The sequence below is a fragment of the Drosophila elegans genome, unplaced genomic scaffold (genome assembly GCF_018152505.1).
Source record: "Drosophila elegans isolate 14027-0461.03 unplaced genomic scaffold, ASM1815250v1 contig_208, whole genome shotgun sequence".
NCBI lineage: Eukaryota > Metazoa > Arthropoda > Insecta > Diptera > Drosophilidae > Drosophila > Drosophila elegans.
Window position 1 is genome coordinate 8,658,748 of NW_024545578.1, and position 21,491 is coordinate 8,680,238.

Sequence of the window (21,491 nt, forward strand, 5' to 3'; positions counted from 1 at the left end):
CTGATAGCGTTGATATAGACGGGCCTCCCTCGTCGACGTCGCAGCAGTCGAACACATTGCTACACAGACGGAAAAATTCCTCAATAATATTGTTAATCTTTTTGTAAACTTTTGACCAGAGTTCGGCATTTCCATGTTAAATTAGGAAACATTTTTAAAAATTTGTAATTTGATAAATTAATATATATATTTAAAATTTATTTATGTGTTAAGATAGGAAGAAATAACAAGTGGATAAGTCATGGGGCTTTGAGCATAAATTTATTTAACGATGTAATAATAAATAAATATACATATTAAATTCGTATTTGGTCAAAAATCAAGCATTTTGTTTTATGTATAGTGTAGTACATTGCTTTTGCGTTTGGGAAATTTACGCTCATGTTCTTTTCTCTCTTTCACCTTCCACTCTGCAGTTTTAGTTGTTGTAGCTGCTATTTCATCTCTCTGTGCTTATATTTGCGGTTACGCTTTATGCTTAATTTCCAAACGCGCTTTAAATACGATACACGCTGCGTTGACGTCACAAAAATTGGGGAAAATTTGTTTTTTCAAAAACAGAGTGTGGAATTTCACCACGTCACACTTGTCCAAAGGTGTGGAGTATGAAGGGGTAGATGGGGGAGAAAGGATGCTGTTGGGCATTGTCCTTGGTAAAGGACGCGCAGCTTCATTTCGCACACTTTACAGCGGCTTACGCAAGCCACGTAAGCTGTAAGCTTTTTACGTAGCATTTTGGTGTTAGCTTAAAAAGGAGCAGGATAATAAAAGATTTCAAGAAATCCATAAGAAATGTTTCTGATTTACCTAGAATAAATAAAATAAAGTCACTGAACCTTAGAACATTGACTATTACGTTTAAAAAATCTTTGAACTTATAATTTATGTATGTATATATTAAATTGTTATTTTGAATAAGAAAATGAAGTAATTAATAAACAAATACAAAATTTATTTTGAAGGTCATTTGAACGCCCTTATATTTCCATAAATCAGAAATAAATTATTATTAAAAATTAGTTTCTAATTATAAAATTTTGCTTTCAAATTTCCCTCTTCCAAATCAAAGATAGTCGAATATATTTTAGCATAAAATTTATTTGGTTCCTTTCTTTCGCTCTTGTTCAACATAAGCAACACTTTCGTTTAATCGCTCGACTCTCGGCCTCTTAGCTTATTTAAAATATTGATGTATATATATTTTGTATATATTGAATTCATTTAGCTTAGATGTATAAATATTGTTAAAGTTGAGTTGTTTAAATAATTGAAACGGTAGTTAGTTTGTGGTGTCTTTCTTCAGATAGAGTTAACTACGAGTACTTGCCCTTAAAACTGGAACTGGTCTCATTAAGTTGTGATTGCTTCGAAAAACTTGCGTCTCTCTTTTGGTTAACGTGTCACTTTTCTCCCCGCTTATTCGCTACACTTTATGATATAGTTGTAACATAATTAAAGCATTCAATTGTCATCTTATTCGAGTCTACACGCCGCTTTGTCCACCTCACTGCGACTCCGGCTGAGATTCCGTAGGTTCACTAAAGCCACAGAACCTCCATTTGGCCTGATCTGGCTTAAAGAGGTTTGTGTACTTTCCGAGTATATTGGCAAGATCATCATGGTTACTGGAAGTGATATTGTTACACAGCATTCCATTTAAGTATCTGGCTATGCTGTCGATTTCCACGCCGTGGGGATAAAGCACCAAATAGGCGGAGGCCAGCGCAATTATTTTCGCTTCCGAAAGAGCCAATCTTTTGAAGGCGACCTTAAAGAAAAATGTAAGACGATAAGGATTAAATTTAAGGTCAAAAAGGTGTCCATATATATTATATTCATATTCCATTGCAGATCATATTGTTTTTTACTTTATACTGACCTCTTCCCCAGGCGATATTGTAGTCTGCTCTGTGCAAGATTTATTTATAGTCTCATCATTATTTGACTTTGAACTATCTTCTATAATTGACTCCTTTGCATTGCTTTCCGCAGCATCCTTTGCAGGCTCCTGCTTTTCATCGTCCTCGATCTCGTGAATTTCCACCACACCGCTTTGGTGCTCTATGATGCGCACATCATCGTCCACCTTATCGATGTCAATTATTTCCGGCTCCGGTTGTGGCTGGTGCCGTATAATCTCCGTGGCCTCCTGACTGCATGAATCTCCACTGCTGTAGTCTAAAATCGAGGAAGCATTCGAGGCTCCGCCACTGGTCGCCTCTTTGTCCTTCAACTTGTCCACAGTTTCCTTGATCTTGGTCTTCAGTATCAGTTGCTTAACCCCGGCATCTTTAAGGTTCCGCTCCAGCTGCTCAATTATCTTGGTGTCCTTCTGTTCGCGCAACTTTGTCTGCAGCAGCTGCGTTTGCATATTGCGTATGGTTTCTTGGAGCACCTTTATTTGCTTCTCACGCTGAACATAATCACTGCGCTCCAGAGTCATCTCATGTCGAATGGCCTCCAGTTGGCAGCGTAGTGAATCGTTTTCGTCCTGAAAAAATGCAAAAATTAGTTGGTTAGTCCATGGCTAAGTATTTTAATTTAGTATTTTTACCTTTAAGCCCTCACTTTCGTAGCGAATTCGCTTGGCACCGGGTCCGCGCCTTTCGTAGTCCCGCTCATCGTCGGAGATTTCCATTTCATCATCGTCGGGGATCTGAACAGTTCGTAGTTCCTGCATGGCATGCGAAAAGTACTTTAATTAATTTTTCGTTTCTACCTCTTGGATGGGGTTCTTTTGGTTTCGGTTCCATTGCTTACAAGACTTTTATCTATAACCTAGCTATAAAATTTGTGTATTTAAAGTATGCATCAAATTTGTTTCCTGTCTTACGACACTGTTATGGTCCGCTTACTTACCTCGCCACATTTTCAAAAAGTTTTAGAATTTGTTTTGATTAATTATTCTTTGCTATTAATAATTAATTTGTATTTGTTGCACAAATTATGATTCTCAGCTGCAATGTTTATTAGTTTTTTTGCGCTATTTACCACAACCAATCGATTTGACAGAGTGCCCCTCAAACCTCCAAAATTTGTTAATAAACTTAAATTTCCAATAAAAGCTTGGAAATTTGTGGACACTCGGCTAAAGTTTACGTTTAGTTCAAAGTATTTAAAGCTTATCGGAAATGTTATGCAAATGCTTATTTAAACATTGAGAAAGTTTATGAACGAAAAGTATACCAAAGCCAAGATAAGATAGACCAAAGCATTACAGATCAAGAGCAAAAGCTATAAATGTGAAAAAACCTGATAGAAATAGACTTATGAGGGATTATGAAGAGGAAACGGTTTTAACAGAAGATTAAATCCTTCATAATACTACTTTTTGATAGTTGAACTTAAAATTTGTTAACTTCTAGCAGTTTGTTTCTAATTCTAAAATAGTATAATGATAGGCAATTAAATAATACATTTTGATGTAGACTTGCAAATTACATCTAGGTTATTATTTTTTTGTTAAGTGACATCACAACTGATATGGGAATTTCGATAATCATTCATACAAACAACTAAATTAAGTATTAATGCACGAGACAAATATGGGAAATTAACAATTAATAAAGAGAAATTAGCAGCTTTAAGCGTCAGCAATGAAATCATACGTTATGATTATATAGGTCCGGTAAATGGGCGACATGCAGACTGATACTGGTAACACAAAATCGCGTTAGTAAAATTGTTAAACAACCACAGCAACACCACAACAATAATGGCAACAGCTACAACAACAAGAACGAATAAAACAACATGAAAAAGGGAATACAATAGTGAATCGAGTTTTTAGGAAATTAAATGACAATTGGTTTTTTATACACATTTTGCAACATCTTTGAAGTTGTTCGTATTTGATTATTTGAACATTTTAGTACGTACCGTGGCTAACTTCTTCCATTGATCGATGTTTTTTCTTTGGGCTTTGGTGAAATGGTCCCAAACCTTCTTGTGACTAGCGGCATTGAACACTTTTTCAATCTGAGTGACTGAACAATAATGCAATAATATATAATAATATTAAGGGAGGACAGAGGGTATTTTTTTTTTGTTTTTTTCTGGATTGGATTTCAGTTTTGCTCTTCACCTTTGTCAAACTAGACTTGCTCTTTTGCGAATAAAATGAGTGAGAAATGATAAATTGAATTAAACTACAGGAGAGACCCTCGCATAGCAATTATTTATGTAAAATAGTTACGGTTATTTAAGGTTGATATATTAGGTACAATCTAGAGAAAATACAACAGCGTGATTACCTATCTTTATGTTTGTCCGAGTCTGAGGGTTTTGGATCTACAAAGGAACTTGATTCCTTTACTGTACCAATAATTTTGCTTGAATTTGCTCTCTGCCTTGCAGCTTACAAACCTTTGGGCCAAATAAGACTTAAGACTTTTTTGGTGTTGTCGAGACACAGTGAAAGTGAGTGAGAATCAGCCGCACAGTGGAACAAATCAGTGAATGGGGCGATCAACGTGGTGCATACAAAATCGGTAATTAACTTAGCTACAGATATTGTTGTTCATTGAAATTTACGATAAGGAAATTAAGCTAACAAATACATTTTTAATTATAATCAGGGAATCAAACTATATTGGTTTCTCTTTAAATTGGTCTTTAAAGCTTTGCTATAAGTGACATCAGGATAATAGGACCATTTTCCTTATTGCTTCTTAGGTATAAATATTTAAATGCGACTGCATTTGTTAAAGTTTAAATCCCAGATGATAACTCAAACTTCGTTATAATTAAAAAGTAAATTGTGGCAAATTAAATATAAATATCTTTTATGGCCTCCTAATAATATCGCCTCATCCAATGATATTCGCTGTGCGGCGGGCTTTGACATTGTCCTTTTCGGCTGGGCTTTACCTGATCCTGCTTGGATTCTTTGAGCTTGCTCCTTTGACTTTTGGCGAGCAAATTTTAGACGGTAAGTTCTTATGTGGAGTTTCGGCATTTAATAATTCGATGACTAGATATGCTAATAAGTGTGTTGGGTGGGTGTATGGTGTGTTTGAGTGTAGGTGTGTGTGGGTGTATAGTACGCTGGTAGATCGTTTAGATATACAGACGCTAAAAGGCTAACCCGGGCGCAACGAAAACAGAAAAATAGGATTTTAAAGTGGGAGCGGCACCTAAATTCCCGTCTAGTCTAGAGCTAAGAAAGCTGATTCTCCGCTTTAAAGGCCGGAACACTTACATTGTGTGGACATGGTGCCCATTTGGTTGCGGTAGCTGTCCCTGGCCTTCTTGAGATCCTCCTCCAATTGCAGTTTGTCGGCATGTAGTCTCCGCACATGGGCATGAGTACTTTGGATCATAGAGTAAAAGACATTGGCATTCCTTTTGGTGCAATCTCCCCGTTCCAGCCAGGCTGTAATCGTTTGGATGGCCTTCACGAAGGTCTCGTTGGTCCGCAAGTGCTCCGCCACTGCCGTCGCCTCGTGATCCGTATAGTGTGGTATCGGTGGAGGCGACTGCGATCGCATCCTGTCCATCGACATGCGCTCCCGATGCCGCTGCTCCCTCTGATGCTGCCTCTGCCTGCATTCGTAATCATACTGATCATCTCGTGCCTGCGCATAGTCCACATGCAGCCGACCAAAGTTGGGAGGTTCATTTAGCGCCGATATACGCAACCTATAACCGGATAGGTAGATGGCTCTGTCTATGGCTCCCTCTTGGCGGTAGCGTATGTGACAGAAGTTTTTCTTGGACATGCGCAAGGTGGTGATTTCGCCGCACGACTCGAAGATCTCCCGGATCACCTCCTCAGTTATGTTCTCTGGCAGTCCGCCCACGAATACAGTACGGCAGCCAGGCGGTCTCTCCCGTATGGTGGGTGGTGGAGCATTCGGATTAGGCGGGAACAGGATGCAGTTCTTGGTCTTAATAACCTCCTTAAGGCCAGCTGGTGCAACGCCATCTGGGTAGGTGACAAGTATTAATAAAGTGGATATCCAAGCGGGTTATCTGGTTATCGATTCCTTACCCACACTGAGGGCTGCTTCTAGTCCTGCTCCAGGTTCCGTGGTCATTCCCGCTGCTGCAGCAGCGGCGTAGTGCATCTGTTGCATCTGCTGCATTGCCGCTGCCATCATGGCCGTAGGATCCATCAGCATCTGGGCATTAGCGGAGCTGGCTCCTGATGCTGCTGGTACGGATGTCCCTCCTGTCGAAGGCGTATTTCCCGAGGCTGGAGCACCGCCCGCCTGGGCCGCCGGAAAATACAGATAACCCGGTGGCGTGTGCATCAAACCGTTCAGGTAAAGTTGCGCCGAATCCGGCAGAGAAATCGATGTGGATGTAGCCTGCAATTTGGGTTCCTTGTGGGCCGTCGTGGAGCTCACATCCGTGGAGTGTTCGTTCTCGTTTTCCAGATCCATGGGTGCACTTCCCTGCGGTGGCTGCTGTGCTTTGGCCATCTTACTCAGGTTTTGTTTGGGTGGGGATGACGGATTTCCTACGACCGATGTCGTCGCCGTGGAAATTGCAGCCGCCAATTGGTTGAGGAAATTCGGGTGATTTGGCAAACTGGCGCCATTCGGCATGGTCCCAAAGAGGGGTACTGAAAAATATAACTCTATATTTATTATGGCTTAAATCAAGCAGAAAAACACCCCAAGCCGGTAGCAAAACAAAATAGCCAATCAGCTGAGAGCCCCCAATTTTTAATAGCCCCCTCCTTTTTTCTGGGGTGGCAGGGCTCCAAAATGGCGTAAGCCCCCCGCTGAAAAAAGTCAAATTAAGCAAAAATACTGGAATTCCTGACTTCCCCTGGACTTTTCCTTGGTTCTGCTTGTTTGGTTACACATTTTGAGAGCGTTATTAACTCACTATTTTTTCACTTACGCATTTTAACGCCCCACTAATTGTACGACAGGTAGGTAAAAAAAATAATTTTGTTTAGAGATGAGTGACTGCCCAAACCAGTGTTGCCAGTTGTTGAGCTCCCGCATACGCTAGATTCTGGATATAAATAGCCCAAACAAGTGGCTAAAATAAAAACAAGCTATATCCAAATGGAAGAAATCATAAAAACTATAACTATATTATAATTATTTATATGAACCCATTATTGGTTTCAGCAATTTAATAAAGAACTACACTTATTTAATGTATTTAGAGGTAAAAAATTCAGTACAGTTTTTACTCTCTTTAGAATATGCATATTTATGTCAAATTATCCAATTCATTGTTATTTATCGTTGCTTGAAATTTTATTAATGTAAACGACATAAATATTTTTGCGGATGATTGTATGAAGGTAAATTTATGCTGTATTATTAGCTATGGGCTTTTTAAAACTTTTTAAAGTTATTTTTAAATATGCTATCTATCCTGATATTTGCTAAGCTGCCAGCACTGGCCCAAACTAATCACCCTTCGATAAATATCGATTGCAGGTGGTTCACTTGTCAGCGTTGCCACACTTTTCTCTATGAATCATCAGCTGTCGTCAGATTTTGAGAAAAACAAAACGTAGTTGGGTGAAATTCGTGAAAATTTCTGTGGATATTGTTGGAAAACGAACTTGACATGTCGGTAAATACGGCCCACGCCAACAATGGTGTGCTAATCCATGCTGGAGAGTAGTAAGTATCTTGGAGGTCCTTAAATTACCACTAGCCTGACGTCACAAATGTAAACACTGACGTGTGGCTGCTGTTTTATTGGGAATCTATTGCCCAATGACCAGCGATAAGATAAAACCATGGGCTAACGTCCTATTCCTCCTCTCTCCACAGCATACTGCTCCACAGCGACAGCGTGTCCATGGAGTTTTCCGGTCAGGACAATCCCATCTTTAAAGGCTCCAAGGCGGGCAGGATCTACCTTACCTCCCACCGGATGATCTTTAATAGCAAGAAGGCCGCCGATTCGATGCAGTCCTTCAGTGCTCCATTCGTAGCTCTATCGGATGTGGAGATCGAGCAGCCTGTTTTTGGGGCCAACTACATAAAGGGAAAGGTTCGCGCCCAGCCAAATGGAAACTACGTGGGAGAAGTCAAGTTCAAGCTACATTTTAAGGCAGGCGGCGCCATCGAGTAAGAACATGTTCCTTTTCATTGCCTTCTAGATCGTTTTATCAGACCCATTTCTATTTAACATTTATGGGCTTAAATTGTATAATTCCTAATCTTAATCTGGTTATCCTGGTGCTAACGATACATGGAGTATTTGACAAAATTAACAAGATTTACCTCTTCTTTATGCATTTTATTTCATTACCAAATTTGTATATATTTCTTGTAGATATGGCCAGGCTCTTCTGCGCTCCGCCAAGACGGCGATGAACAACTACCATCGCGGTGGAATGGCTGGCGATGATCCGCCACCCTACCAACCAGCTGGAGCCTGGAACGAGGCGCCTCCACCGGCGTATCAACCGCCACCCGGCTACTATGGCTGGCTGCCGCAGCACGATGCCTTCAGTGGCCCGGCTCCCAATACGGTCTTTATGAGCGACAATCCGCCGCCATATCCGGGGATTGGTAAGTTAACCAGGCGGGCATTTCCACCATTCAACACTCGGCTTTTGTTCTGGCACTGCATCGCGAATTGGCAAACTGGCTTACCCACGAAATTCACGTTCCGCACACGCTTCGTTTAACCCACTGGGGCACTGCTCTCATTTTTCTCGTCTCAGCACCACCGGCGCACCAGCCAGCACCACAACAGCCGCAAGGTCCACCGCAAGGCCCGCCGCCGACTGAACCCAATTGGTATGGTTTTTCAGCACCGCCGCCGCAGCAGCAACAGCAGCAGCCGGGTTACGGTCCTCAGGGTTGGGCCGGCGGCTATGTTCAACCGCCACCGTATGCCTCCTGTGCTCCCAATTGTCCGCCAGGACCTCCGTACGCCACTCCGGCACAGACGTACAATGGACCGCAGCCTTATGGCGGATACGGCAATGTTCCCGGTGGATTTAACACTCCGGGACTGCAGCAACCGAATGGCTATCCAAATGGCTACCCAGGTGGACCACCGCCTCCGGGACAGCAAGCGGCAGGAGCAGCCGGAGGAACCGCTGCAGCCGGAGCCAGCTTCATGGGTTTCAGCTTGCCGCCAGGAAGTGAGTTTAATTTATTTACCATGATGTTGCATCGACCATAATTAATTTAACATTTCCCTCCTTTAATGCACCTTACTAAATTGATTAAACTTTTGCAGAAGATAAAATAACAAAAGCATAAGGACATGAAAATCCAAAAAATAGCAGCATGAAATTAATTAGCTTTAAAATGTTTTACGATTTTTGCAATGAAAATCTGAAAGTTAAAAAAGGGATTCAAGCAAGAAGCATCAAATATTAACAACTAATCAAGAAGAATCGATTAATTACTAATATGATTTTATTTCAAATCATCGAGTTTCAAAAATAATCAAGACACCTTCGGCTTACTCTGTATATGTATATTCTTTGTTTAAAATTTTAAAATTATATTTAGTGCGTTTAAAGTTTCAAAAATGAAATGTGAGACAAACTATTAAAACTTTAATTTTAAAATCAGTTAATCTATTTGATGTAGACGTTTTACGTTTTTTTTATTTTCCTATTTTAGATCCTTCAATCAGTTATTTCACCTAATACCCCATACCCGATTTAATATAATACTAAAACAAAATTAATTCAATTGTTCAAGTCCTAAAAGAAAACATGTTTCTTTTGACCTATTTTACAGTGTAATAAAAAGCAAACTACTGTCCTTCAAATAGCCATCCCGACAAGTAAGATTTATTGTTTCGATGTTACCTATGCCCAAAGCAAATACTAACAAAAGCCGAGTATTATTTTAAATTAGTCTACCCCGTTTGGTTTAGTGTCATGTTTAATGGTTTCTTCTTTAACTTTTTCTTTACCACCCACAAAAATGCGAACCTTTAGTAGCAAGATTTGGCAGCACTCATCATTATTTCTATCCAATCCAAAGACCTATGTGTGTTGTACTGGTTCCTGCTCTAATACCATAAACACAAACTGTAAGAGATGAAATGTAATGGTGTCAACTTTTTATAATATAAACATAATCTAATTAAGAAATATCTCTGAATAGAATTATATATTTTTTGTTATTTTTTTCAACAGATTCCAAAGAAGCAGAAGCTGCAGCAAGTGCTTATAACACACCCTATAATCAAGGCGGACCCAGTGGATCAGGAAACAGTGACTTACCACCTTCTTATAATGTAAGTAGAAGGAAAATGCATCTTGAAAACGGTCTTACCCAGTATATTCTATTATCCCTAGAACTTGCCACCCAGCTATGATGATGCATCGAAAAAAAACCACTAACAAGGACTGCATGATAAATTCCCTTGTCCAAAATTTAACAAAAGTAATTACAGCTCATTCCGTTGAGGTTATTTAAACACAAAATATGTTATAGATGAAAGTTTTCTGTTCTTGTTTTCTTAAGTGCTTGAAAATTCGGTATTAATGTTGATCGAATTCTTTGTTAAGCTACTTTTTTATATGCTTTAAATTCTGGTCACAAAATTAGATTTTGCTTTCTATCTTGTTTGACGGCTTGATAAATTGTCTTTATAAAATTATATTACACAACTCAAATGATTGTTAAATGAGATATACAAACCTATTTTAACCGTTATTAAATATATGTCCATGTATTATATAAAAGTAATCAATCTTCAAAATCATGCGTTTTTGTGCTGTCGGATTCAGTTTCTTAAGGCTCCTAGCTATTTACTTTAGTAAACCGGGGGAAATTAGGTTTCTGGCTCGTGTTTTAAAATTTCGTTATTGAAATAATCAACTAAGGAAGGTTTTATTATATCAATGACCAAATAGGTTGAAATCGTGTCCTGAGAGTCTTTCTCGGAACAGCCAGTTCATGGAAAAGGTAATCAAAGGTGGAAGGGATTGCGCTCAGTTAAAAATATTAGATATTATCTAACAAATTTTATAAAATATGGTCATTATATTTATTTTTAAAACAATTAAAATACAGAGGAACTCGAAATCAACCAAAAATGGCCAAATTGCTCACACTTGGTCACGCTCCAAGTAAAGAAGAAGACTTTCATTCAGAGCCGACAAAACAACAACAGGCTGATTTCGGTCAGTTGTATAAAATCAATCATACGCCACATGCGCAGTGGCGGGCGTGGTGAGAAAAATGCCAGGACTCAGACAAGCGTAGGATGGAAAGCAGATGTCTCTCGAATAGCTGTTCAAATAAATCCAGTTTATAGTGAATGTACTAACGCTGAAATACACTTTAAAGCATAGTCAAATCAGCGGAGTTTTGTGGCTATAAAAATGGTCCCAAGTGGCTGATTGCCAAGACAGCAACTTGTGTGTTTTTTTTTATCGATTTGTGTTAAATCTGCACCCTGTATGCTAGAACCGCTGGCAAAACAACAGCGCCCTTACGCCCACTTGGTGGACAATTTGCAAAATAATGCCAAGGTCCAAAAACCATCGGCGTAATTAACAAGGGGATTTGCCATCCGAAAATCGCATCGAAAACAACATTAGCATACCATGGATGGGGGTGGACAGGATACCACCTATGAGCCGCTGGATGGACGAGGCTCTGGTCGTTCGAGGAGCACTAATTCCACAGCTGGATCCGGACTGAGGCATCCTGGAAGCATGGACAGTCCCGAGTTCGATACACGCGCCCCCAAGGATCAGAGGCACTCCGTCTACCTGGCTCTCCTGGCAGCGGGCATTGGTTTTGTTTTGCCCTACAATAGGTGAGTATTACTGCAAAAATAAAATGTTTTAAATATATTTATTAATTTTTATGCGTTTTTGCTCAAAAAAATGATATTTTGAATATTATTTTGAGTATATTTTGAATATTTATTGGTAGCTAAACCTTAATTTTAGTTATAAATTCTAGGGTTTCATAATTTTGGCAGAAATTTATTTTTAAAAGACCATCTTAATCTTTAGAAAAGCAAATGAAATGTTAAACATTGCGATACCAAAGAAAAGTAGTTTAAATACCTTGTTTTTAATTATCAAGAGTTTGGTTTATATATTTTGCTTAATTTGTAATATATATAAATGCTACAATAAGACATCGATCACTTGTTGTTAAGTTTAATGCCAGCTTACACTTAGAACCAAAAATTATAATAATAATTTTGGGAGTATATAGTTTCCATCGCCTTTTTTTAAATCGAAACCTTGCTTTTAAATAAATTAAGGTTTTAATTATTATAATTATTTTTCAGTTTTATTATTGCGGCGGACTACTGGCAGGCGCGTTTTCCGGGTCGTCCGGTGGCCCTGGACATGTCGATGACCTATATTTTCGTGGCCTTCGGCACCGTGCTGATGAACAACATAGTGCTATCGGTGGCGCCGTTCCAGTCTCGGGTGCTCTTCGGCTACATGATATCCTTCACCACGCTGATCTTCGTCGCTGTTTGCGAGGTGGCCTGGCACATGTTTGCCTCCAACACCGCCTACCTGGTGAACATGTCGGCGGTGGCCCTGACCGCCATCGGATGCACTGTACAGCAGTCCAGCTTCTACGGATTCGCCTCCATGCTGCCCAAGCAGTACACCCAGGCGGTGATGGCCGGCGAAAGCATCGCCGGATTCCTGGTGTCTTCCAATCGTGTCGTTACCAAGCTGCTGATCAACAACGATCGCGTCTCCACGGTGATCTTCTTCCTGACCTCCACGCTCTACATACTCTTCAGCTACCTGCTGCACGTGGCCACGATCAACTCGCCGTTTGTGCGGTTCCATGTGGAAGCCTGCTCCAAGATTGTCCTGCGACCGGATGAGGTGAGTCTCCATCCAGTCCAGAAAATGTATTCAAAAATGCAAGTCAAAAACAATGGCTTAAGAAGCCTTCTTAAATCGTTATGAGTTAGTCTTTTATCAATTACTATATATGGTAAAACTTGTTTTTATCAGTTTCGAGAAGGCTTCTTAATGATTCATATGTTTTCGAAAAATCGACATAGTCTTAACATAAATTGATCGATTTGAAGCTCGTCAAATTGTTCATTATTCCAATTTTGAATCTTATACAGCAGGAGATTGACGGAGTTACAAGTGGTACTCGGTACGGTGTGCTCTCGATGGACGGAACCCATACCACGACCACAGCGGTGGGTCCTCCAGGCAGCGGAAATACCCTGAGTTTCAGCAATCCCGTTTACGAGCTGTCCAATCCAACGGCCGGCGAAAGTAGTATCGAGTCATTGGGCCAACTGCCTGAGCTACCGGCCACGCCCCCCGCCCAGGAGCCCACAACGCCCACGACGGTGGCCTTCAAGGTATATTTCACAAAATTTGTTTAATTTCTTGCTTTTAAAAACAGTTTTGGCTGAAGTTCTAAGTTAGGAGATAACTTACCTAAAATAAGAAAATCATTTAAGAAATAAAATATTTACTAATGAGAGCATAAGATTTGAAGAGCATAAAATGTACATTTTTAATAACATAGTTTATTTTAATACTTAATATTTGTATTATTACATTTTTGCTTATTTTTACGAGCTTTCTTTTTGGTAGTGAAAAAGTGGTAAAGTGTCGTCTTAGGCTTTGGTTATTTTGTTGTTAATATTTCACAATGAAAAATAAAAATGTACAGCTGCGGTCAAAATAATAGTTCCTTCCAAATTCTTAATCCTTCTTCAAGGTGGAACACGTGATCACCCCTCGGCGCTGCCGGCCGAGCAAGCTAAGCGACATCCGCGAGGGATTCGTGACCCGGTGGCGGGTGGCCCAGGTGATCTATCCGCACATGGTGTGCATTGCTTTGGCCTACTGCGTGACCCTCTCCCTGTATCCGGGCATCGAGGTCGAGGTGCAGTCCTGCGCCCTCCGCTCCTGGATGCCAGTGCTGCTGATGTTCTGCTTTAACACGTCAGATGTGGTGGGCAAGATCCTGGCCGCCAGTCCGTATCCCTGGTCGCGTCGCCAGCTGATCCTGCTGTCCGGCTTGAGGATCGTCCTGGTGCCGCTCCTGCTGCTCTGCTGTGCGCCTCGCCAGCGACCCGTGATCTCCGGCGAAACGGCACCCTTTGTCTTCACCATCGCCCTGGGGATCACCAATGGACTAGCCGGCAGCTTGCCCATGATGCTGGCCCCCGCCAAGGTGCCGGGAACTCTCAAGGAGGTCACTGGCAACATAATGACCTTGTCGTACAACGTGGGTCTGACGGTGGGCTCCCTGATCGGATACGTATTTGAGAGCATGCTGGGGCCACAGCTGGTGAATCCCTGTCCCACCTATCCTTATGTGCCCGCCTCGATGCTGGACCAGTTCCATGGGCATGGCCATGGACACGGCCACCTGCCGCATCCGCTGCCGCTGACCAGTACCAGCACGATGAGTCCACCAACCACGGGCGCCACCACACTGGCACCGCTCCTGCTCAACACCACGCTGGCCAGCCTCGGATTGCCCTCGTCCAGTTCCACCACTAGCACCGCCAGTCCGGCCCTGGCCACCGTGATCACCACAACGGCTCTGGCCCTCTACAGCACTGTGGCCACGGGCAGTGCCGAGGTCATCAATGCCACCATGTCCTCGATTCTGTCCACAGTGACCAGTTCGGTGGGCGATATCAGCGACGAGATGACCACGGATCCTCAGACGCCCGATGCACTGCTCGATAATATCTAAGAAAGATTTTAACCATTCAAAGTATATGGAAAAAGCGCCAACTCAACATTCCACTCAGCCATATCTACATTAAAAAAAGTATTCCTTATAAGTTTCTTTCAAGCCTTTGTATGACAAGATTGTATAGATTGCTCGTAGAATTTTAGGTATGATTACATTTGTTTATGCAATGGCAAATCATTATCAAGGAAACGGAAAAACCATCTATGATTTATTCCTGCTATTGAGTTAGTTTTTAGAATAGCAATAGCAATATTCTTTAAAATAATTTTTAAGATACCTCAAATTTTCACAACTTTTTATAAAAGAAGCAATGGCAAAGCAAACAAATTTGATCATTCAAATACCTTTTTTAATCAATTTTTTAGAGCTTGTGTAATGGCTATAAACAAAGGAAAATGAGTAAATTTTCAAATATATATATACTTCAAGCTCAATTTAAATACAAAGTGAACAAGGATTCCAGTTAATAGCAAGCGCAAACTTCTTACTATAGGGCAATACTAATCCTGTATGTACCATATACTATATATCTATTACTATAAAGTGTCTAGGGTATTTGTGCTTTCGGTTTGACTACAACTGTTCTAGGGTCTGAAGTCTAGTACCTACATATTAATCCCCAAATATACTCCAAACAAGTGCTATGGATTTCAAATTGCAAACCTGTTGACTTAGAGAAAATATGTATTAAATGTGAAATGGTTATTGGTAAAAAGACCTGGTTATTTTTGTAAGAGTGAGAAATGGATAACTGCAGATGCAAGCAACTAAATGTTAACTTCAAGAGCGTATTATACTCAAAACCAGAGAATAACAGCGGTAAAATTAATAAATATATGTATTTATATATTATTTATTTCTGTTAAATTATCTTTGTATAAACTAGAAAAATGAGAAGAATAAGTGTTGTAAGCATTGTAAGCCATCAAGTGCAAAAGCTGGCCTTAACTTAATTTGTTGCTTTTATATTTATTTCTTTGGCTAAATTTGTAAGATGAATGGTAAAGAAATATGTGTATCGTTAGGAACAAATTTGATGCAAACATTAAATAAATGGTAATATAGAAATATTTAAATATATACTTTAAGAACTTCATTTGTTTCATTGAGGAAAAATCACATTTAAAAACAAGAAAGGAAGCAAACTTCAGCAAGACGAACTTTATAAGCCCTTAAAGCTGTTGCAAGAATTAAATGTTAGAAACATTTAAATTTAAAAAAGAATTCGTTTGCGAAGGTGAGACAACTGATATTTATCAGATAGTATTCGATATTTATATCGGTTTATGTCCATGCTGTACAACTATCGATAAAAAGGATATTTTTTCAAGGAGTTGGCAGAGCTGTTGCTTTTAAAATTCTCGCAGGATGGCGCCCCTTACTGACAAAAGCTAGACTGTACGATATGCGTTAATAGCTAATTGTACCCTTAAGAAATTTCCTCTTGGAATGGGCATTTATTTATGTGTTCAATCTTTTCCAGTCACATTGAAAATACAAGATTTGGCTTTATTTTCAAATAATTTACAATCTCCAAAGATTCTTTAAAAATAGAAGTATTTTTTTTTTTCTAAAAATGTCCTTCCTCGTTGAGCAAAGCTATGGAAAAAGTGCTGAGGCAAAATTTTGTAGTAGACTCATAAGTATTTTATTTGTATACAAATTTCCCAGCCTTGTATATAAAACCGTATAATTATAGCAAATGCTTTTGCGGACATTTTTTGTAATCCCCATTGTATATATTAAAAAGTAAGAAAAAAACTCCCATGATGGCGCCACTTACTATTGATAAAAAGGATATTTTCAAGAAGTTGTCAGAGCTGTACGTTTCATAATATATCCTTCCTTATTTTGCAAGATTATAGAAAAATGTGAATTTGCCATAATTTTATCATTATCATTACCCAATAATAATAAAATTATGGCAAATTCACTTGCTGACATTTGTTGGAGTCCTTGCATTGTATGAAGTAGGAAAATAAAAAAACCTCTTAAGATGGCGCCACTAACTATTTTATTGTGCGTACCTGTTGTTCAGCTCACAAATTTCAATCTATGAATATTATTTAAATTATGGTAAAGTACATTTTTTAAATTTATTTATGTTTTAATTTAGTCAGTATTTTATATGGCATTATTTTCATTATGACACTAATCGGACTCTTCATAATCTTGATAACTGTTATCAACCCGCTCCAATTCTATGAATTCGTCGTTATATTTGGTTAACTGAAATGTGATATAGATAAGGTATTAAAAACCCGGGAGTTCCCTAAAAAAGTCCTTACCTGGCTTAGCCTTGTAAAATCACTCCACACTCCACGCAATTTAAATGGCGGCTGATCGTTAGGATTCCTAAACAACTTACAATGGTTTATGATTGCGTTAATATAATTCTGTCTTAGGAAGCCATAGTATCGATAAAGAGTTATTGATCTTATATTTGGGCATGACACCAGAAATGAAAAAATAAAGTTGGGCTCAAGTATCGCCGCGTAGTGAGTCGAAGTGATTTCCAAAACTTCCAGGTTTTTCAGTTGGATCAGAAAGAAGACAAACTTTTTTGCGGCGAGGCCGATTCGTAAATGCTTAAGTCCATTCAGCTTCGTTATCTCCACAAGATCTAGAAATTCCAGGTCGGTATTATCAAAAATCAAGCTCTGCAGGTTCGGTAAGGCATTAAGTTCTTTGAGGAGCTCCCACATTAAAATATTCATGGGGTTATTTATCTGTAACACCGTAAGATTTCTGAGATGTGCTATATGTTCAATGTCGTGCAAGTGGTAGAAAACGCATTCAAGGGATCGCAAGTTGTCGAAAATCGTTATCAACCTGACGTCATGCGATGAAAATGAAAGTTTTTGCAGCCTTTGAGGCGACTGCAAGGCAATAGACCTCAGCAAATTTGCCACGGCTTCGACTTTATAATCAAAATAAATCCTAAGTTCCACTAGGTTCGGCAGATTTCCCAAAAGTTCCAAGTTAACCGGCGTTAAACTGTCATACAATTCGGTTAGAAAATCAAACTGCTCAGCTAAGGTTTTTTCCTCTGGCAGAGAAGTTAAAGTATGAACAGGGATTTGGTTCTGTTCGTAAGTGTATGTACTCGGTGGCAATCGACACTCTTTACAGTATTTAACGCCTGCATATTTTGTTTTATCGGTCGAGGGCTGTGACCAATTTTGTACTTCCGGCAAGCCCAGCTGCAAGCTCTCCATGGACCTTAACCCAGTAAACTCGGCAATTTCTTCGGAAACAAGTTTTGTCCTTTGAATTGTTAGGCTCTTGAGTGCTTGAACCTTTTGGAGTGCGAGATTCTTCAACAATTTTCTCAGAGATCCTTGTGGATGAACGGTCAGGATTAGCGTCTCGAGTTGATTCATCCCAGCCAGTAGATCCATATTTTTGGAGCAGAAGAAACCGCTTTTTAGGGTCTTTAGGCTGCGAATCTTCACCAGCTCTGCAAGCTCTTCGGGGTCAAGAAAAACAGCATCTAATTCTTGCAGAGTGTGTGTTTTCAATGAGGCTAATCTTTCGAAGAGCTCTAATAACGAGCCGCCTATATTGTTTCCCTTGATCACAATTCCTTTTAAGTTTCTCAAATTTGCTAGCGGTGCAAAGATTTTGGGAGAAATCCTATCGTCTTTCTCGAAAAAATTTAGACTAAGAGTCACAGATTCGAGACCATGGGTCAAACGAATCTCAAAACATTCAATTCTGATGCGATCCACTCGTTTTTCTGCCTCCGTAATTCCTTTCATCTGCAGGAGTTTCACTGCAATCATCTGCTCCACTTGAGTGATGGAACAGCGGATGGTGGTCAGCGTCGGTATGGCAGCCATCGTAGTCACTTCTTGCTCGGAAATTGGATCGTTCTTAAGCAAAACTATTTTTTCGATGCAGACCGCCATGGCTGATGATGATATTAAATTAGGCAAAGTTGTGGTATCGTACCCACCCTCAACACGGAAACGGTTAATTTCTCCATATTCTTGATCAGAAGCTTGATGCCATAGCTTTGGATCCTGGGACTTCATCGACTGATAGAATGCATCGTGCATTTTGTTCACGAGCCGATTTGCCCGAAAAGTAACTCTAATGCGATCACTCACACTATCATATTGCTTGGGATGAGGCATTAGGCAAATATCAGTCAGGTTTCCGGTTAGAGGTAGATCGGAATATACAGACGTATCCCGCATACAGCACTTGAGTGAAATCAATATGGGCATGGATGCCAAAGCAAAGGCCTCTTCGCTACTTACATACGTTTCCGGGATGCAAATTCTTCGAACCTGCTTCTCCGGCATTCCCTCATCGCGATGCTCGTTACGAAGTATCTTTCCGTGGGTGATCATGCGGTGGGTCTGCTTCTCTGCCAATCCTTGAAAGAGCTTCACCAACGTTCCCTCCTGATGCTCGCCAAGGAGTGTTAATTCGTGCAGATTTGAAAGTTTGGTAAGGCGCTCATACTCCACGGCATCAACTCCCTGCTTCATCACAAAACTCAGGTACTCGAGTTGGCTGCAATGCTCCACTATGTCCGTCAATCTGCCATAAACCTCGTTGTTGCCCAGCTTGAGTCGCCGTAAATTTGGATTTAATTCGCAGAACTTGCGCAAAGTATGGGCTTTTATATGGGCATCTAGCTGGAGGCTTTCCAGATGGCTGATCTCCGGCAGAGTTTCGAAACTATATCCTGATAACATACCCCACATTAAAAGCACAATAATGTGGAGACTTTTTCTATATTAACATACCTTTTAGTTTTACATTAAGCTCACGCAATTTGTTCTTATTTTTGAGACACCTTATAAACTCTTCGAATCTGTCAAAATGTTCGGGGTAGTAACGTGTTGGTTCATAAATTAAATTCAAGGATTCCAGTTGTTCGTTCTCCCTGATGTTGCTTAGATAATCCGTCCAGAATATTTTCTTTTCTTTCATTGAAAGACCTTCCATATGGTCATGTAGATTTGAGAAGTCGATTTCTACCCATCGAGATCTATTTAAAAATATGTTTTCAATGCATAGTTTCTTATAAAGATCTGGGCTCCATTCCTTAAAGGCTTTGGTGAATCTCTCGCAGCTGATTGCAAAGTGGATGAGATCAATGTACTTTAATAAATCATCCTTGCTATCACTGGAAACGCAGTTTCTTTCGATTTGACGAAAAATTTCATTGAAACAATAATAGTTTAAGTTATAGATTGTTACTTTTCCGTTGAAACCGAAATATTCTTTCATTTTTCTGACTGTCACGACCTTTTGAAGCGAGTGTTTGGACTGACTATCAGCAAGCAAAAAAATATTTATTTTGGCGAAGTTGTTATCTGCCTGTTTTTATAAGTGTTGTTCTTCACTCGCTTAACTCCAATAAAAACGCGCTCTTTGTGGAATCCAAATTCTAAATGCGCTTATTTTAAAAAATGTTCTTACTTTTGAGTATTAATATTTTCCTTGTATTCCGCGTTGTAGAGATTGTTCAACATCTTTTAAGCTTCTATCAAGTCACTGTTGTCTTTAATTTCATCGTCTAACATTGCGATATTTTTCTAAGCAATTGTCAATTCCATTACCGACTTTTGCAACTTATTTATAGTGCTCTTACTTCTTGTATTCATAATGTCAGAAAATTTAAAGACAAATAAGTATATAATATTTAAGTATATTTATTGATTAACTAACAAGGAATGCAGCCACCTTTGAGACAAATAATTTTAAACACCCTTACTCGATCACACGCTGCGTTTTTATGCCGATAATCAACATTCCTTATCGGAAATACCCTCTAAAAGAGTAAAAAACTGTGTTATCTTATCAAATGTCAGCCTAGAAGTTGTAAAACCGTTAAGGTGTTGACTCAACTTCATTCATAATACCATTATAAGGATTGCTAATTCGATTTCAGATATTTCGTTGTCTTCTTTTTATCAACGAATTTTTTTTTTTTGCTCACCAACAGGCTTTGGAGAAATTAAGCTATATAAATGTAAATGATTTAATATCGAAATTTGGTTTTTCTTTAATTACAAACGCAACGCCCGGGGAACATTCTGCATTTGCCGAGAGCCCAAAATGAATACAAATTGAATCAATTAGACGGAATCCGCATGGAAATGAAAGCCAGAGATAAAGCTTGGGAAATCGGGAGCGATTGGCTTCGGCCAAATGCAAATTTATTTATGCTTTCCCCTCGTTCTTTTCGGCAGTTGCCCGCTGGGCGGTATTTTCCATTTTGCCGGCGGAAAAGTGGCAGGGAAAACAGGTTAAGTCGAGAGGACAACCCGGAACCAGGTTCAACAACAGAGTAGGCAATTAAATTTATTTTATTTCTCCCTTCCGTTTCTTTTTTTAGAGGCTTAAGGAAATGGTGGAAAACGTACACAACATTTGTGTTGCAGGAAAAGCTCGGCTGCAACAGCAATCTCCCTTTTCCTCTTTGCGTAGATAGCGGAAGTGCTTGGCCCTGTTTTTGGGCACGCCCCAATTGCATATGAAGCTACTTTTATCGATTGCCTGCAGTTCGCACTTTGCCTACGTATTTAGGCCTCGTCCTGGTGGCTTTTTGGCCCCGTCACATCCCGGTCCACCTCCTACGCAATGTCATTGTCCCTGGGCGACTATTAACCTTTTGTGCAGCAATAACTTAAAGGGGAGTTTTCCTCAATAATATGGTGTATGGCCCATGTGCAAGGCCAATGAACCAAGGATAAGGGTCGCAATGGCAAAAGTTATGAGTACAAGTTACTTTTAACAATTAAAGAAAAAGTATTGGTAAAAACTAATCTTCAAAAATAAATAAATTTAATTTTGTATTTATTTTTTACACTTTTTAAAAAGAAAACTTACATTTATTTGACT

General features: G+C 39.6%; 4 protein-coding genes across 10 annotated transcripts; 2 read left to right on the top strand and 2 right to left on the bottom strand.

Annotated features, from left to right (window-relative positions):
• Window positions 1-1,078: 1,078 nt before the first annotated feature.
• Window positions 1,079-6,939, bottom strand: LOC108146916 (ecto-NOX disulfide-thiol exchanger 2). 2 transcript variants are annotated; one of them, XM_017273157.2, is made up of 7 exons: window positions 6,853-6,939; window positions 5,993-6,568; window positions 5,201-5,926; window positions 3,880-3,986; window positions 2,555-2,674; window positions 1,880-2,491; window positions 1,079-1,768 (listed from the first exon to the last, which is right to left on the bottom strand). In XM_017273157.2, exons 1-7 carry the CDS (start codon window positions 6,854-6,856, stop codon window positions 1,505-1,507), a joined length of 2,409 nt encoding a protein of 802 aa, XP_017128646.1. In that variant the 5' UTR covers window positions 6,857-6,939; the 3' UTR covers window positions 1,079-1,504. The 2 variants fall into 2 exon arrangements, with proteins under 2 accessions (XP_017128646.1, XP_017128647.1); XM_017273158.2 differs by lacking the exons at window positions 1,079-1,768; window positions 1,880-2,491; window positions 3,880-3,986.
• Window positions 6,940-7,438: 499 nt separating this feature from the next.
• LOC108146851 (WW domain-binding protein 2) lies at window positions 7,439-10,659 on the top strand. Of its 5 annotated transcripts, XR_005977198.1 has the most exons (8): window positions 7,440-7,595; window positions 7,749-8,048; window positions 8,257-8,495; window positions 8,651-9,076; window positions 9,687-9,732; window positions 9,890-9,984; window positions 10,091-10,191; window positions 10,253-10,281. XR_005977198.1 is itself a non-coding variant. In XM_017273060.2 (6 exons), exons 1-6 carry the CDS (start codon window positions 7,540-7,542, stop codon window positions 10,295-10,297), a joined length of 1,167 nt encoding a protein of 388 aa, XP_017128549.1. In that variant the 5' UTR covers window positions 7,440-7,539; the 3' UTR covers window positions 10,298-10,659. The 5 variants fall into 5 exon arrangements, 3 of the variants coding, with proteins under 3 accessions (XP_017128551.1, XP_017128549.1, XP_017128552.1); XR_005977199.1 differs by lacking the exons at window positions 8,651-9,076; window positions 9,687-9,732 and having other exon boundaries at window positions 7,439-7,595; XM_017273060.2 differs by lacking the exons at window positions 9,687-9,732; window positions 9,890-9,984 and having other exon boundaries at window positions 10,253-10,659.
• Window positions 10,660-10,923: 264 nt separating this feature from the next.
• On the top strand, window positions 10,924-15,672 carry LOC108146850 (equilibrative nucleoside transporter 4). 2 transcript variants are annotated; one of them, XM_017273059.2, is made up of 4 exons: window positions 10,924-11,724; window positions 12,211-12,772; window positions 13,027-13,269; window positions 13,635-15,672. In XM_017273059.2, the coding sequence occupies exons 1-4, from the start codon at window positions 11,510-11,512 to the stop codon at window positions 14,622-14,624; spliced, it is 2,010 nt and encodes a 669-aa protein (XP_017128548.1). In that variant the 5' UTR covers window positions 10,924-11,509; the 3' UTR covers window positions 14,625-15,672. The 2 variants fall into 2 exon arrangements, with proteins under 2 accessions (XP_017128548.1, XP_017128547.1); XM_017273058.2 differs by having other exon boundaries at window positions 10,932-11,724; window positions 13,024-13,269; window positions 13,635-15,671.
• Window positions 15,673-16,755: 1,083 nt separating this feature from the next.
• Window positions 16,756-19,874, bottom strand: LOC108146584. The gene is made up of 3 exons (XM_017272606.2): window positions 19,388-19,874; window positions 16,916-19,326; window positions 16,756-16,856 (listed from the first exon to the last, which is right to left on the bottom strand). Exons 1-3 carry the CDS (start codon window positions 19,872-19,874, stop codon window positions 16,779-16,781), a joined length of 2,976 nt encoding a protein of 991 aa, XP_017128095.1. The 3' UTR covers window positions 16,756-16,778.
• Window positions 19,875-21,491: the final 1,617 nt, after the last annotated feature.